This window comes from Pomacea canaliculata, linkage group LG6, assembly GCF_003073045.1.
Source record: "Pomacea canaliculata isolate SZHN2017 linkage group LG6, ASM307304v1, whole genome shotgun sequence".
NCBI classification, from domain to species: domain Eukaryota; kingdom Metazoa; phylum Mollusca; class Gastropoda; order Architaenioglossa; family Ampullariidae; genus Pomacea; species Pomacea canaliculata.
Window position 1 is genome coordinate 20,948,610 of NC_037595.1, and position 14,805 is coordinate 20,963,414.

At 39.5% G+C, this 14,805-nt stretch overlaps 1 protein-coding gene across 1 annotated transcript in view; it reads right to left on the reverse strand.

The window, feature by feature from the left end:
- Positions 1-7,956: 7,956 nt before the first annotated feature.
- The window catches only part of LOC112566942, a 29,727-nt gene continuing 22,878 nt past the window's right edge, over positions 7,957-14,805 (reverse strand). Inside the window, exon 2 of the mRNA XM_025243371.1 lies at positions 7,957-8,351. Coding sequence (XP_025099156.1) covers positions 7,957-8,351 — 395 coding nt within the window. The remainder of the gene's footprint in view (positions 8,352-14,805) is intronic.

The following is a 14,805-nucleotide window of genomic DNA, read 5'->3' on the forward strand; positions in this document are numbered from 1 at the left end:
TTAGCCATCTATTGCGAGAAACGATCGACAGTTGTTCCGATAAGTTTAATCTGTTTTATTATGTTGATATGATCCCGTTGGATTGAGGGGAATGGAGCTGAGTGTATCGAATGGAGATGTGTGCCGTAAATGAAAATCGTGTTAGGGACATTTTTTGAAGTCGTTTCAACTTATTCTTCCCACACACGAAGTAAGCATAGAAGGATCAGTTTACAGATCTAAGGCGACCATTTTTCTCATGCGTATTGAAACATTAATAACCTTAAAGAAAGGTAAAGGCCATCCCCTAACCTTTTCAGGTCGTTGGGGAGGCGAGGTGTTAGAGACCTCACTTTTCTTGGGGCCCATCTCCTCTTTCTCACTGCGTTACCTTCCCCAACCCTCTAGTCTAAGGAGTCAGGTACCCGTTCCTGCTGGGTCAACTGGGGCAAGTTTGCTGCACTAATCGGGCATTGAACCTGCGAGCTTTCACTTCGGATGCCACTCGGCTATATCCGCTTCTGACGTATTTCACTAGCACAGGCAAATGCGTCTTGGACCGAAGTGGTAATGTTTTCTTTTGGGTGTGTCTTCAAGATGCCATACTAAACGGTTTGAGAGAATGATTCTTTGCAAGATTGTTGATTACTACTATTAATAGAAGCAATAATATGTACAGGTACTAATGCGCACGAATATTTGCGCCTGTAGCATCGTCAAATAATGAAAAGCAAACAGCAATTATCCTGAAAATCACTAATCTCGCCCAAGAGGCCTTTGTTATTGTTAACTTCGGAAAATGCCAGAAGCAAGGAAATTGGCTGGATGTTCGATTTGATAAAACTATGGTTCTTCCAATTATTTTGTTGTAAGGCTGTTTAAGTAATCTTTTTATTTCTTCTTATTATTTTTATTCCGGAGAAAACTCTCGAAAACCAGGCCTATGAGTAGTTGCCAGATCCAAGACGAAAAACATTTTTCAGACACTAGTCTTGAAATCAGCCCATTGCGATCCTCACTGTTATTGTGACAAGCACTTGTGACCACTCTGCCACAAGACTACCTCCAAGGCAAAGAACCAGAATGCCAATCATTGCGGATTAACTACTACGAGCAATAATAACATAGTGCATAACATCTACACGAAAGCGCACATATAAAGCCACTAATACAGCAAAAGAAGCACATACAGGCAGGAGTTCATAAAAGTAGTATGAGAAGAAAAGCATGCTGATAATGGTGGTTTGAAAACAGAGTGGGGCATAATGTCTGAGGTAGGAAGAGAATTCGAGAACTGAGGTCCATAAGCGGAGAACGAACGAAACGAAGCTGGTGAAACAACCACTGGACTGTTAAAAACGATGTATTTGTCCCCTGATAAGATCTTTGATGCTAATCACAACTCCACTAGCACTTGTTTCTCCTGCTTGGCTTACTAATTCGACGTTTTCAGTCACATGTTGATCAAAGTCTGCTGACGATGAGCAAGAAAATGTAGTTCAATCTTTAACAAAGAAGATGACTGTCAAGGGTAGATGCCATTACAGCGATGGACTCTGTTCACAAAATACAACTCAGTCATTGTATACAAGAACTTAGTTCCCTCACTCTTGCAGGCAGCCGCTAGCAACAGTTACTTCCCAGTATCGTTTGTTATCTCGCTTGCCCCTAGCAACTATTCCTGCAACGCCTGGTCCTCACACCCTGAAACATCGTCAAAACTGTGGTGTCACATGCCTAACCCCGACTCTTCACCCATAGTCTCAATAATATTTTAATTATAACACGAGATCTGGTACTCTTCCTCATCTCCTTCACAAAAACAAAAAGCGAACTCAAAATGGTGATTTCCCTGAGGTCACTGTCACTAATTAAAGTACCCGTATCAGGGCTTCTGCTAAGGCTAAATTCTTTGGGGTCCCAGGAACCCGAAGCATAAACAATAATTAGAGGATAGAACTAGTCTCCTTCAAGGGCATAGTAATGCTGTACTGAGCATGACTGTTTTTTCTCGGATTCTTGTACTTTTTTTATTTTTATTTATTTTATTTTTTTTTACAAAGTTAGATACCTGTAACATTCCGGTCGTCGACACTTTAGACCGCGTTTATTTTCACCAACAAACTTTTATATGCGATTTCAGTAAGATTTTTTTTTCAAGTTTGAAAAGCAGACGGAGAAAGAAGCCCACAAAGTTTCAAGAGATCCTTTGAAATAGAAATCAAGAGATCCTTTGAAATAGAAATACAACACTACTAGTCGATGAGTCGATAAACAAAATAGGAAAAACGTTAATCAATAAACATTCTGAGTAAAACTGCACCAAAGCAGATATATCAATTTTCTTATTATTGTTCAACAGTTGCTGCCCAAGATCTGCGTCTCGTGGATTTTTTTTGTCCACTTCTCCTCGTCTGTGCCTTCCCTCTACCTTCTTCATGTAATCGTGAAGCAGTTCCAAGTTCTTACTATTTGGTAAGAGGCTTAAAATAGTATGCCTAGGATTCCAAGCAAGTTTACGAAACTGTTATTTTTATATGCTTGACTATCATTTTCAGGTCAGATCGGTTTTTGTCTGATGATATCAGTTGCTATGACAAGTGATAACCCACCAACTATACGCGTATACAAGATATAAATAAAGAGACTAAAAACAAATAAAAGGTTTTGGGAAGCAGTCGGAGAAAGGCACGTACAGTGATAAGACAAAGTCGCTTCATAAAGGAATACGAAACAGTGGGACAGGAATATCTTTTCTACACTAAAATTGTAGACACGTCAACAGCCAGAGAAACAAGAGCACAAGACGACTCGTGAAATTTGATTATCAAGGATACGAAGCAGTAGATTGAAAAAGCCTTAGAGAAAATTAAAGTCAGTCATGCTGGTTGGTTAGATTGTGATGCTTCTGTTGCTTTTCTGTTCTGAAAGTGTAGAAAATATTTTATTTGTATGTTGACAGTGACTAACCAACATATTTATCTCTTGTCGATAGCGAGTAGAACGCGTAAAGTAAACAAAAAAGTTGACAGAGCTGTTGATACATATGAAAACCGTACCCAGCTTTCCTGTTGTTCTCACGAGATTGTACATTGGTCCTCCTGTCAAAAAACCGGATCGGAAAATCTCCAGCAACGCTTGGAGCACAGACGGTGTTGAGCAGGTGATTTCAATGCAGGAGATGACCACGAACATTTTGGTCAGCGCAATCTGTTGGTGTTTGACCTCACCTCTGCTGAAGATGGTCTGCTGGCGCCAAGATATGGCGGTTCTCAGTCGGACTACTGTGATGAACGTAGCGATGGCAATGGTTAGGAAAGTGCCTACAGGGATTATTACTCTGGGGATGGCGTGGTAAACGACCTGATACAGAAGATAGTTTGTACAATAAAAGTCAGATATAGCCGTGCGCCAAAGCACCTCCCCAGTGATATTGTCTTGAGTCTTCGTGACCTGTAAAGCAAAGGGCATAGTGGAATAACACAACAGAACTAAGATAAAGATGGTGACTAAAATACTGGCCATCGTGCGAGTCCGAATGAAGGACGTGGCTTGTAAGGAAAGACGACGCCCATAGACATCGCTCGACTGCGATCACCATTGTGATCAAGCGAGACAGCGCCGTAGTGGCAAACTTAAAACCGATTCCGTACACCGTAGCCTTGATGGTGTACTCGGCCCCCAGACGCGAGTCGATCTGTGTTATGAGTGAGCTGACACTGACAACGAGGAGTACGGCGATAAGGCAGGCGATGTCTGCGAGCGACAGACAGAAGAGGCAGAGGTTCATTCGCTCACGTAGTCCCTGGCGCCAGAACACCACACCGTTGACCACGTTAGTGACAGGCCTATGACCAACACACACGGCTGGAAAACTAGAATGAACTTTTCTATATTTTGCGCTGTTTCGATGCTCAAGATGTTGACTGGGTCATCCTTTGGATCAATAACGGCGCGACCTGGTATAAAAGGTGTAATTTCTGAAGATGCCATCTTATTGTCCAACTTGACTAGAATTTGGCAATTACGATAGACAGATGCAGTTTATAACTTGTAGTGAACTTGTCCGGCATTTCAAATCCTCCACCTACTCACATCACATGTCTGCAGGCGAAATGAGAAACACTCACCGAAATTATATTTATAGATCCCTTCTGGGCAATTAGCTGTCTACTCGTGGTTGTCAATGCACGCGTATTTGCATGATGTTGGAATAAACAATTGCATTTTTCTTTAAAATTTTCATACATTAAGAATATAATATTTGCCAGATTTCTTTTTATTTTCTTTTCTGGAAACTACCTTAGAAGAGTCGGCCAGGAGTTGCGCGAGAAAAAGTATTTCATGCGAAGTCATTTTATTTTGTTAAAAAATGTAATTTATTTTATAGATATATGCATATTTTATTATCTTGCACAGAAGCATGTTATTAGTGGCGCCAGTTTAGTTCGAACTAAGTGTTGGACTATTAGTTTTCCCAGACAAGGCATCGACTTGCAAGCTTTTTATATTATTTTTTATTTTTGTTTTAGGTATATATCGAGTACATGTGCGCATGTGTTTGACAGGAAGACAAAGAAGTGTGTATTACCGTCAGTATAAACAACAACATCAAAGTAACATCATAATTATTACAGAAACAGCAAATATATTCAATCATTGAATTTTAGAACTTTTTTCTTTTATTAATAATAACAATTGATTTTGTAGAGCACATTTCCCCTTGTGAAGGTGAGCTGAATATCGTGTTGCTAAAAACCTTACAGTTTATCATACCCAGAGAATCATGAACATCAGATGGACGACACAGCAGTAAAAATGAACAAAGAATGTACGAGGAAGGGGAAATCTAGAGACTTGCATCAAAAATATCTGAATTAGAAATGGTATTTCCAAAGAGGTGGTTTTTGAGGTCCAATTTGAAAAATATTCACTCTCAGCCACGTTTTGAAAGGATTATGAGGTAGAGAATTTGCTGTTGTTTATAATAAAATGTCTACAAGCATTTTGGCTGCTATTTGCCAGTGCGGTGTGTCCTGTATTCTGTAAGGTTACTGGTTTGTTGTCTGATATCCCTCGTTCAACGTCTAATTAGGGTTTCTTTTTCTATAGTCAAGGAAGCTATTTTATCTTGCCATGAGGACTGTATCTATTTCAACTTTTCTCTTCCTTTTCCTGATTGTGTTATATGTGGTGATATGTTTGGGTGAGGGTTCGTGCTCCACTTTTCCCCGAGCTGTCGTTAGCTGATTGCGCACAGCGCACAAACAAACAGGTTATGGTGGCCTCTCCTTAAATCTGAGGTCATGTGCATGCCTCGTGTCTTTCAATCTAGGATTGTTTGGAAGCTGCCAATGTGTGTTCGAAGAGAGTTTCCTTTTATTTGTTTATAATTAAGAATAGGCGTAGTCCGGGAAGCAGACTTAATTTTAAGATTTTCAGAGAAGGCAGGCGCTTGTTAAAATTCCGTTGACTATCGATTAGTTGTACATCAAATGCCGTTTTTGCAGAGGAAACCTTTATGTACTAAAACGTTCACAAACTGGCATGATGGGAACTTGTTTGAACGTACATCAATTTTTAGTCCCATGTACAGTACCCACGTTTGTGTAGTTAAACTGCCTTATGTATCTGCGTTTTGTTGAGCATTTTAGTTAAATGTCAGCGAGAAGCTTTACTGTCTTTAACTATGTTCGATTTTTTTGTTTTTGCGTTATAAGGGACCTTTGGCAATTAAAAAAAAGTTTTTGTTGTGATTTTAAAGTGTTGTTAACCTCATCTTCATACCATCTTTCCTATTTGAATGAGAATTTTATGTAGAGTAGTTACAAAGGAGTCTAGATCTTATTCTCTCCACTGTTATCCAAGGAATGGTCAAACTGTTTTATTAATATTGTCATCTTAGAGTTTTGAAGAGAAATTTTTATCTTTGATAACGACAACACGCCGGCATCTCTCACCCTCTATGTAACTAAAGGAAAATGCATCCTTCTCTTTATTATCTGTCACTGTCAACGATTTGCTCAGACGATAATGAGAGTGTTACAGTAAATCAGATCGAATTAAATAAGACATAAAATAGAGTATAAAGTATATTACAGGATTTCATTAAAGTAAACATCTTACACATCAAAGCCAAGCAACTAAGACTCGCGTTCTTCCACGCAGCACCGGCCACCCTGGTCCCCTGTTGCTCTGTTCTCGAACAGACCCGATGGCTGTCCTGTGTCTTGACAGAGGTACTGTCGGCTGTCCAGTGTGTTGGTGTTCTCCGAGCATCTGGATGCTCTCGCAGCAAAACCACCATCCACGCACCCCCCAGGCTGTGCGCTGCAGGCCTTAAATTCCCACCCAGGTCAGACCTGATACCAGGTGAACTTTACACGACCTGCACATGGGGCCCACGAAATCGTGCGAGCTTTCACCTGTTCAGGATCTCACGTGCAGGTAGGCCGGTAAGCACAAGTCTGCTGAAACTACCCCACCTCATCTATTCTCTGACCGTGACAGCACTAATAACAGAAAATATTGCTCTGCTTGACAACAATGTTTCAAATACTTGGTATAAAGGAAGAGCTTGCGGTACTTGTGTACTCTTGGCAGCGTTTTATTTCGTCTTCTTTACTCCCTCCTCCTGAACCTTGGCAAGCCGTGTGAGCATCACAGTGAGCGAGACAAGTGACCTCGGAGCGGGTGACACAGCATCCCATTTTCAGTACAAATAGCGGACAAAAATCAGCATTCCAGCATTGTTTTCAAACATGGTCTAACCTATATTCGATGCCCTGTATGGGTAGCACACCCAACGTGTAAGAGCTAGAATTTTAGCGGAAAATTCTCCTTGTTCCGTCCTCTTCTTTGGAAAAGCAAAGAGGATGGACTGATTGGTGCTAGTGTTTTAGAACCTCAACTAACCTATTGTTCTTCCACAGTGTATTGTCATTTAAAGTGGACCATCCGGTTAAACTTAGTAACAATCTTTCTATACAACAGTGTTTCTTAGTAATCCACTCGTACCGAATTCGCGTGCTATTCCTTCTCACCGAGACTTTGAAGGTTTGAACTTAAAGATGCCAAAAAAACCAATTTTAGTTATCTAAATATTCAATAATAGAATGATCAAAAACCTCTACATGGAAAACTAGAGATCGATACCCACAGTCGGTAGTGAGTAGAATGCGTAAAATAAGTGAAGAAGCTGTACCAATCACAGCTGGTCAAAAAGCGGCAAATCTCTTACATCGCATGGAAGACATCTAATTTTTATCAGCTGATTTCGATGTACTAAATGACCACGATCATTTTCTGCAAACCATCTGCTGTGGTAGGGGTAACTCCTACTGGAGGTGTTTTGGTGTATTAACATTAAATTTTTTCATTTTAGTCGCTGTCTTTTTTCGAGAGGCATTATAAAGAATTTGCTTAGTTTAAGCTTTCTGATAAAAAAGGGGAGGTTGTATTTAGCTTTCAATATTTAGGTAATTACAATAATAAATTCATTATTGGACAGAAGACAGTCATTACTGGTATAAACTGCTTCAGACGTATACTATTCACGCATCACTTGTTGCTGGTCATTTACAGTAAAACAGATTATAAATCACATTAGCTGGTGACAGTAAAATCACACCTTAATGAACTTAGCTTTTCGAGTACTTAGGTTAATCACCTGTATTTGTTTTGTTAAATACAACAGTTTAAACATAAATTTGAACGATGCTTAAAGATCACTAAACTTATCATTAGCTAAGTGACATTGAAACATATGTTTTTATTACATTACAAGAAAATACAAACATTTTTTTGCATTTACTTTCCAAGAAAGAATTATTATGTCCTTCTTGTTTACCAGATCATATTTTACTTTCATCGTTCACTTTAGAAACATTTTTGCAGATATACCACGAGAAAATAGGCTGTTCAGTCATGCTCATAAACTAGGTGAGTTTCAATATAAGTTACGATGTAAATACTTAGCTATGGTTTTCTTTTTGTTTTTAAAGCTATTCTAGATCGGCACAACAGCTGCAGCTCGTATCGGTAGCGAGTAGAACGTGTGATGTAAACAAAGAAGTTGATGGAACTGTTGAGGCTGTTGAAGACCGTGCTCAGACTTCCTGTTAAATTTACCAGATTGTAATAAGGTCCGCCCACGAAAAAGTCGCTGCGAATATTCTCCACCAGCGCTTGAGAGACAAATAGCGTTGAGCACGTGATATCGATGCACGAGATGATCACGAGCATTTTGGTCAGCGCCATCTGCTGGCTTTGATCCACACTACTGCTGGAGCTGGTCATCTTGCGCCAAGACATGGCGGCTCTCAGCCGGACTACTGTGATACTAGTAGCTATCACGATGGTTAGGAAAATCCCTGTAGGGACGACAGATTTGGGAATAACATTATAAATAACTTGCGATATCAAATAGTTTTGTTTATAAGAGGAAGACGCTCTGATGAGACAACTTACTGGCTAGTGACATTGTCTGTAGCACACTTAATGTCAAAACACACTGACATAGTAGAATAATACAATAATACAAAAGCAAAAATGGCGGCTAAAATAACGGCCATAGTGCGGGTCCGAATGAGGGTCGTGGCTTGTAACGGAAACACAACGCATAGACATCGTTCGACTGCTATCACCATGGAGATCAATCGAGACAACACTTAAGTTCCGAAAATAAAACCCAGACCATATACTGTTGATTTAGCACTGTATTCTGCAGCGAGATGAGATTCGACTTGTTTCATGATGGAGCTGACAGTGAGGACGAGGAGTATGGTTACCAGGTAACACAAGTCTGCGAGCGACAGACAGAAGAGGCAGAGGTTCATCCGGTCACGTAGTCCCTGGCGCCAGAACACCACACCGTTGACCACGTTAGTGGGCAGGCCGACGACCACCACACATACATAGATAGCAAGGATAAACTTTTGTAGTGGTCTGTACGTTTCGATGCTCAAAATGTTGATGGGATCGTTCTTGCGATCAAAGACGAACTTGGTCTCGCTGAGTTGTTGGAGAAGAGTGGTTGTATTTGAAGACGCCATGTTTCCAGTTATTTGTTGTCTCAGTCTGATTGTAAAATACAGTCTCAAAGAACAGAGTGATTCATATTATTTTCTTAGGATTACATTTTAGTACTATGATCTAGCATTTTAAAAAGATGTTTAAAAGTTGAAGCTCGTTTTAAGTATTCAATTCATAACCTTAAAGCATTATTCTAGAAATGTTCCGTATACTTCCCGAGTAGTGAAAAGAAATACTGCTTAAAAATTTTCTCGAACTCGCATCTTATATAAAGAACAGCTTGGTTCGTAACAACAACTGCCTCTTACTTTCAACATCTCAAGAATGTCCTTGCTCTCTACTAGCGTCTAAGAATGAGCTTATATACTCAAATACAAAGTTATAATTGTTTGCTATAAGAGTAAAATTCTTGGACATTTCACTTCTGTTTCATTTTATTTAAAATTGCTATATCTTTTGGAGCAGTAAAAAGTATTTGTTTTTTTTTGTTACCCTTCTTATATCCTAAAACACAACCCAACTAGTCTGTCTCTGCATATTTACATAATTACGAGACTATGCACCCAAATCCCTCTGTGTGCTCACTCGCGTGCGTGTGTGTATGTGTAAAATGTCTCGTCAGTTTACATTATAATTAATTATCAGATGCTTCTTGTAATGGAAAATGAAAGTGCGAAATGTTTCCTTATCACACCATAGATAAATAAAGCTTTCATTTAAAAAAGAAATCTGAGACTATTTATTCTTGTCTTTTAAAGGGGTTCATGATGGTGCGTTTATCTATTTTTGTCTTTTTATGCTTATGAAACGTTTTGTTTTATTTGTTTAAAATTAAGATTGGGCGTAGTAGTGGAAGCATGATTAATTTTAAGAGTTTTGGAGAAGACACGTTTGTTTAAATATCATTTTGTATCAATTAGTTTCCTATCCCTTGCTGCTTCTGTCTTAAAAGTTCTCAAAATGATTGCTTACCAATGCACATCGATATTGTGCACATGATGTATCATAGCAATATGTTGGTTAAAGATATTTATGATCTTTGTCTTTGTTCAGAAAGTTTTGAATTCTTTTGGTGGGGCCTTGTTAACCTCATCTCTACGTCATGATGCCCAGATATTGATACCTAGTGGTTGGTTACGAAGGTCAGTATCACATTCTCTCTACTGTTATGTAAAGAATGGTGTACAGCTGTCTAGTCGGTTGTGTTTGCACAGGCGAAGGAAAATGGTTAGTAGTGCGTAGGCTGTGGACGTGCGAATAAGCGAGTGAGTGGGTGTGAGAGGGTAAGTCGGGTGAAGCGAGCCAGCAGGTGCCCCTTTCCTCTCGGGTGAGTTAGGCCACCCTTCTCCCACACCATTCGTCACAATGTCAAACACAAACCAGTTTACACTCGGCAGTCACAGCAGAGCCAACTAAATTAAATAAAGACATTAATTTAAAAAGCATTAAATAGACCACAAAAAAACAATAAAGTAAACATTTTATTCATAAAAATATCAAGCAATTAGGAAATAAAAGAGCACGCGATAATCTGCAAAGTGTTTGACTGCTGCCATGAAAACGTAGGTAAGAATGAAGGACTTTGTGTTGCTGTGATGTCCATCCTTCTATGTTCGAGAAGCACTTAATCTTAGCAAGACTTAACTGTTTTTCTTGAATATTAGCTTTGTTGGCAATCCGTTTAGGTAACGTACTTCCTTGAGCGGATTCACCTAGTCCGGTGTGCATCGGGTCACGCAAACTTTCGTGAGACACCTTAACATGTCAGTCACAAGAAGTGGAATCACAAGATTTGTACAAATGACAACAGATTATTACAGTGTTTGGATTAGTCTCTATTATTTCTTTGTCAATTGTAAACATGGGTTATTGTATTCCGAGGTCGTTCCGTTCATCCTTTCAAAGTCGTTCAAATATGCTTCTTAATTGCGCATATAATACCGCTTAAACAATTAATGATTCTTGGAGTAGGAAAGACAAAAATCACATTGGTCACTCCACTAATGACAGACAGACATTCTGCAGTAGATGCTATATACTTTACATGACTTAGCTCTCTGAGGGGAGGACAAGTCATCACGGCGTTGTGGAGGAAGCAGGAGTGAGTGTGCATCGCATGAAAGGTTCTTGCCTAGTAACACTACTCCAATGAGGTACCACCGTACTAGTGCAGTGTCAAAAAAGTCAGCTGGTTATTAAGTAATTAGGGTTATTATGTCACTTTATCTATGCTTAAAGCCCATTCATCTGTATCTCAGTGCAAAGGTTTACATATTGTATTCTATTTGGGTGTGTTCCCAGCATCTCAGCACCTTTGCCTGACCTTATTACGTCACAATTGTCCAAGTTTATTTTGTACGCATGAAGTCGACGAAATAAAAGAGTTCTTCTCTCATCTAGAATGGGTGATAAAAGGAGTATCCAGAAAATTACACCCTAGTTGTACTCGGCGATTGGAAGGCGATGCATCGCCCAGGCTATTACCAAACTGGGCAGGAACTATAGTAACGTTCACGTTAGGTGAAACCAGCAAAAAGTAAGACTCCTAAGTCCACCAACTCTCCTTAGCCAGTACCATCTATATCCCCACAAGAAAATAAGGACGACAATTTAGCACTCTCTAAATCGTTTTCTCCATATAAAGTGTTGCATCCTAAAAGAAAAATACCATCGGGGGCTCTTCCACAATTTAAAAAAGGCATTTGATCGAGTTTGGCAAGAGGTTCTTTTCCCTTCCACAAACAGTCACATACAGACAACGGACGTTCTCTCTCTGTGCTGCTAAGCAGTGGAACTCTCCTCCACATCACATTTGCCACTTGGATTCCAAAGCTTCAAAGGCTCTCTGAAAAATATCTGTTCCAAAAGTACTATCACTGAAGTACTATTCTTAACTCCCTGGCTAAGGAAACAACTGGCAGATGCAGGGCAGACATCCAAGTCAGGATCACAACAGTGACCGCAGCAACGGCCACAATGGAGAGGATTCCGTGAACCAGAATCACGAATCTTGCTATCATGTAAAAATCCTGCTGCACGGTTACGGTTTGCTTACATATTTAATTTTAATGGCCGGTTCCAGGAATAGTTTCATTAACTGACGGATTTGTCCTTTATTTTGACATTTGTAAATAGTATAACTATCTCGTGCCTTTCACTCCTGTCTTTGATTTGTGTCTCCTCTGTGTAGGCGCCTGTGTGTGTGTGGAGAACAGAGATGTTGCCGACTGAGCTTGTAGTGCCAACCTCCCTCCCACCCAACAACTTCCTGATGTTGATAATGTTCTCCGGAACTCTTCTTGCCCTTTGACCATACAGGATGGTCTAGACACGAGAGCGCAACGCTTCAACCTTTGCTCTCAAGTTTCTTCCGAGATATATCAGTTAACTTCAGCCATTGAATATACATAAGCATTAGAAGTTATCAATGAATAAACTTGAAAGTCAACTAATAAACCTGTTATTTAATGCATGACATTATATAATAAATTAGAGAGTTTATTTAAGCATGAAAGTTAATGAATTATTGACTTATTCTAAGTGTTATTATTTAGGCTGACAATTATAGGTATTTTCTTACCTCCGTTTATTCTGCTTCCTTTTATTTCATCTGTGTAACTGGTGTAACGATAATTTTGATTGAACTTATATAAACTTACAAGAAATAACCTGTAGAGGTAGCATTTGCCAAAGTTTTTTGTTTTGTTTTTACTAATTGCTGTAGTATGCATACTGTTAGGTATTGTCATGTTCTTGATCGATGCCTTCCATGCTTTATTTGTAGATTGACATTTTTTATGTAGAGCAGTTACAGTGTAATAAACAGTTAGTATATCATTCGTTGATAAGTCAGGTATCCATCTGCTGGGTGCGTAGGTAGCGGTGAAAGAGTGTTTTTAGTCAGCGGTCCGGGAGGAATTTATTTTTCCCACATGGTTTCTCCATGCATGCACAGTTAAACTATATTTTAAAATTACAAGTAGGCCTAGTCCAGGAATCCGGATTAATTTTGTTAGTCTTAGAAAAGACACGTTCGGTATATCGTTTACACCAAATATCGTTTGGTATCAATGAGGTTCATTTCCATTACCGAGTCTGTAGAGGCAAATATGTTATCATTTGAGAGTTGATTGCAGACTACTACACATCGGACTCTTGTGATATTGTGCTTGTTAAATATTACAACATCTGGCGGCTGGGAACGGTCGTTAGCCTCGTTTAGAAGGCTTTTTGACTCCTCTGTCGTGATTGTAGGGCTTTGTTAACCTCATCCTTTCATGATCTCTCGTAGGAATTTATACAAGACAGTTAAGAAAAGGCCAGTATCTTATTGGCTCCAATGTTATCACAAGAGTTGCAAAATTATATAATAATTTTTATCATATGTGAATTCTGGATAAGATTTGTTAGTACTTAAAACGCAAGAGATATCTACATCTCTTTATTCATTTAGATAATGAATGGTAGAGGGAAACCATTGAGGCATTCACATAAAACAAAGATACCTCATGTGAAAAATTTATAGTCACTACCAGGCGACTTTCGAGCTGAAGATCTTTTTCTCGGAAATCGAACCCAAAAATCGTGAAGGATAAGGTTCCCCATCACTTTGTCAACCAGTCATCTTCCATTTACGGTTCTTATGGTGTTTATTTAATAAACATTTTTTTCTTAATTGCGAATTTTGTATTTTCAAAGAGTTTAAAGTTGCTGCACCTTACATTGTTCATAAGAATTATTTCTCTCGTTGTCTACTTTTGAATATAACCATTAATCTATGTTCCAATAAATATGAACCAATGAAAATCACTCTAACTGTAATTTAGATACGTTGCATTGCTTATGTCACCAAGATTATTTCTGTTGACGATATACCATTTAATTGTTTCGCTTTCATTAAAGATAGTCTGGAGCAGCACAACATCTGCAGCTCGAGTCGGTAGCGAGTAGAACGTGTGATGTAAACAAAGAAGTTGACGGAACTGTTGATGCATATGAAGACCGTGCTCAGACTTCCTGTTGTTCTCAACAGATTGTACAAAGGTCCACCTGACAAAAAGTCAGAGCGAATGTTCTCCATCAGCGCTTGCATGACAGTTAGCATTGAACACGTAATGTTAATAAACGAGATGACCACGAGCATTTTGGTCAGCGCCATCTGCTGGCTTTGAGCATCACTACTGCTGGAGCTGGTCATCTTGCGCCAAGACATGGCGACTCTTAGCCGGACTACTGTGATACTCGTAGCGATCACGATTGTTAGGAAAATGCCTACAGGAACCACAACTTTGGGAATAACATTATAAATAACTTGCGATACCAAATAGTTTTGTCTATAAAAGGAAGAAGCTCTGACAAGACAACTTACCTGGCTAGTGACATTGTTTGTAGCGCACGTAATGTCAAAGCACACTGACATGGTAGAATAATACAATAACACAAATACAAAGAGGACCCCTAAAATACCGGCCATAGTGCGGGTCCGAATGAGGGTCGTGGCTTGTAACGGAAACACAACGCACAGACATCGCTCGACTGCTATCACCATGGAGATCAATCGAGACAACACCGAAGTTCCGAAGATAAAACCCAGACCATACACTTTCGATTTGACACTGTATTCCGCACTTAGATGAGATTCGACTTGTGTCATGATGGAACTGACGGTATGAGCGATGAGTATGGTTACCAGGTAACACAAGTCTGCGAGCGACAGACAGAAGAGGCAGAGGTTCATCCGGTCCCGTAGTCCCTGGCGACAGAACACCACAATGTTGACCACGTTAGTGGGCA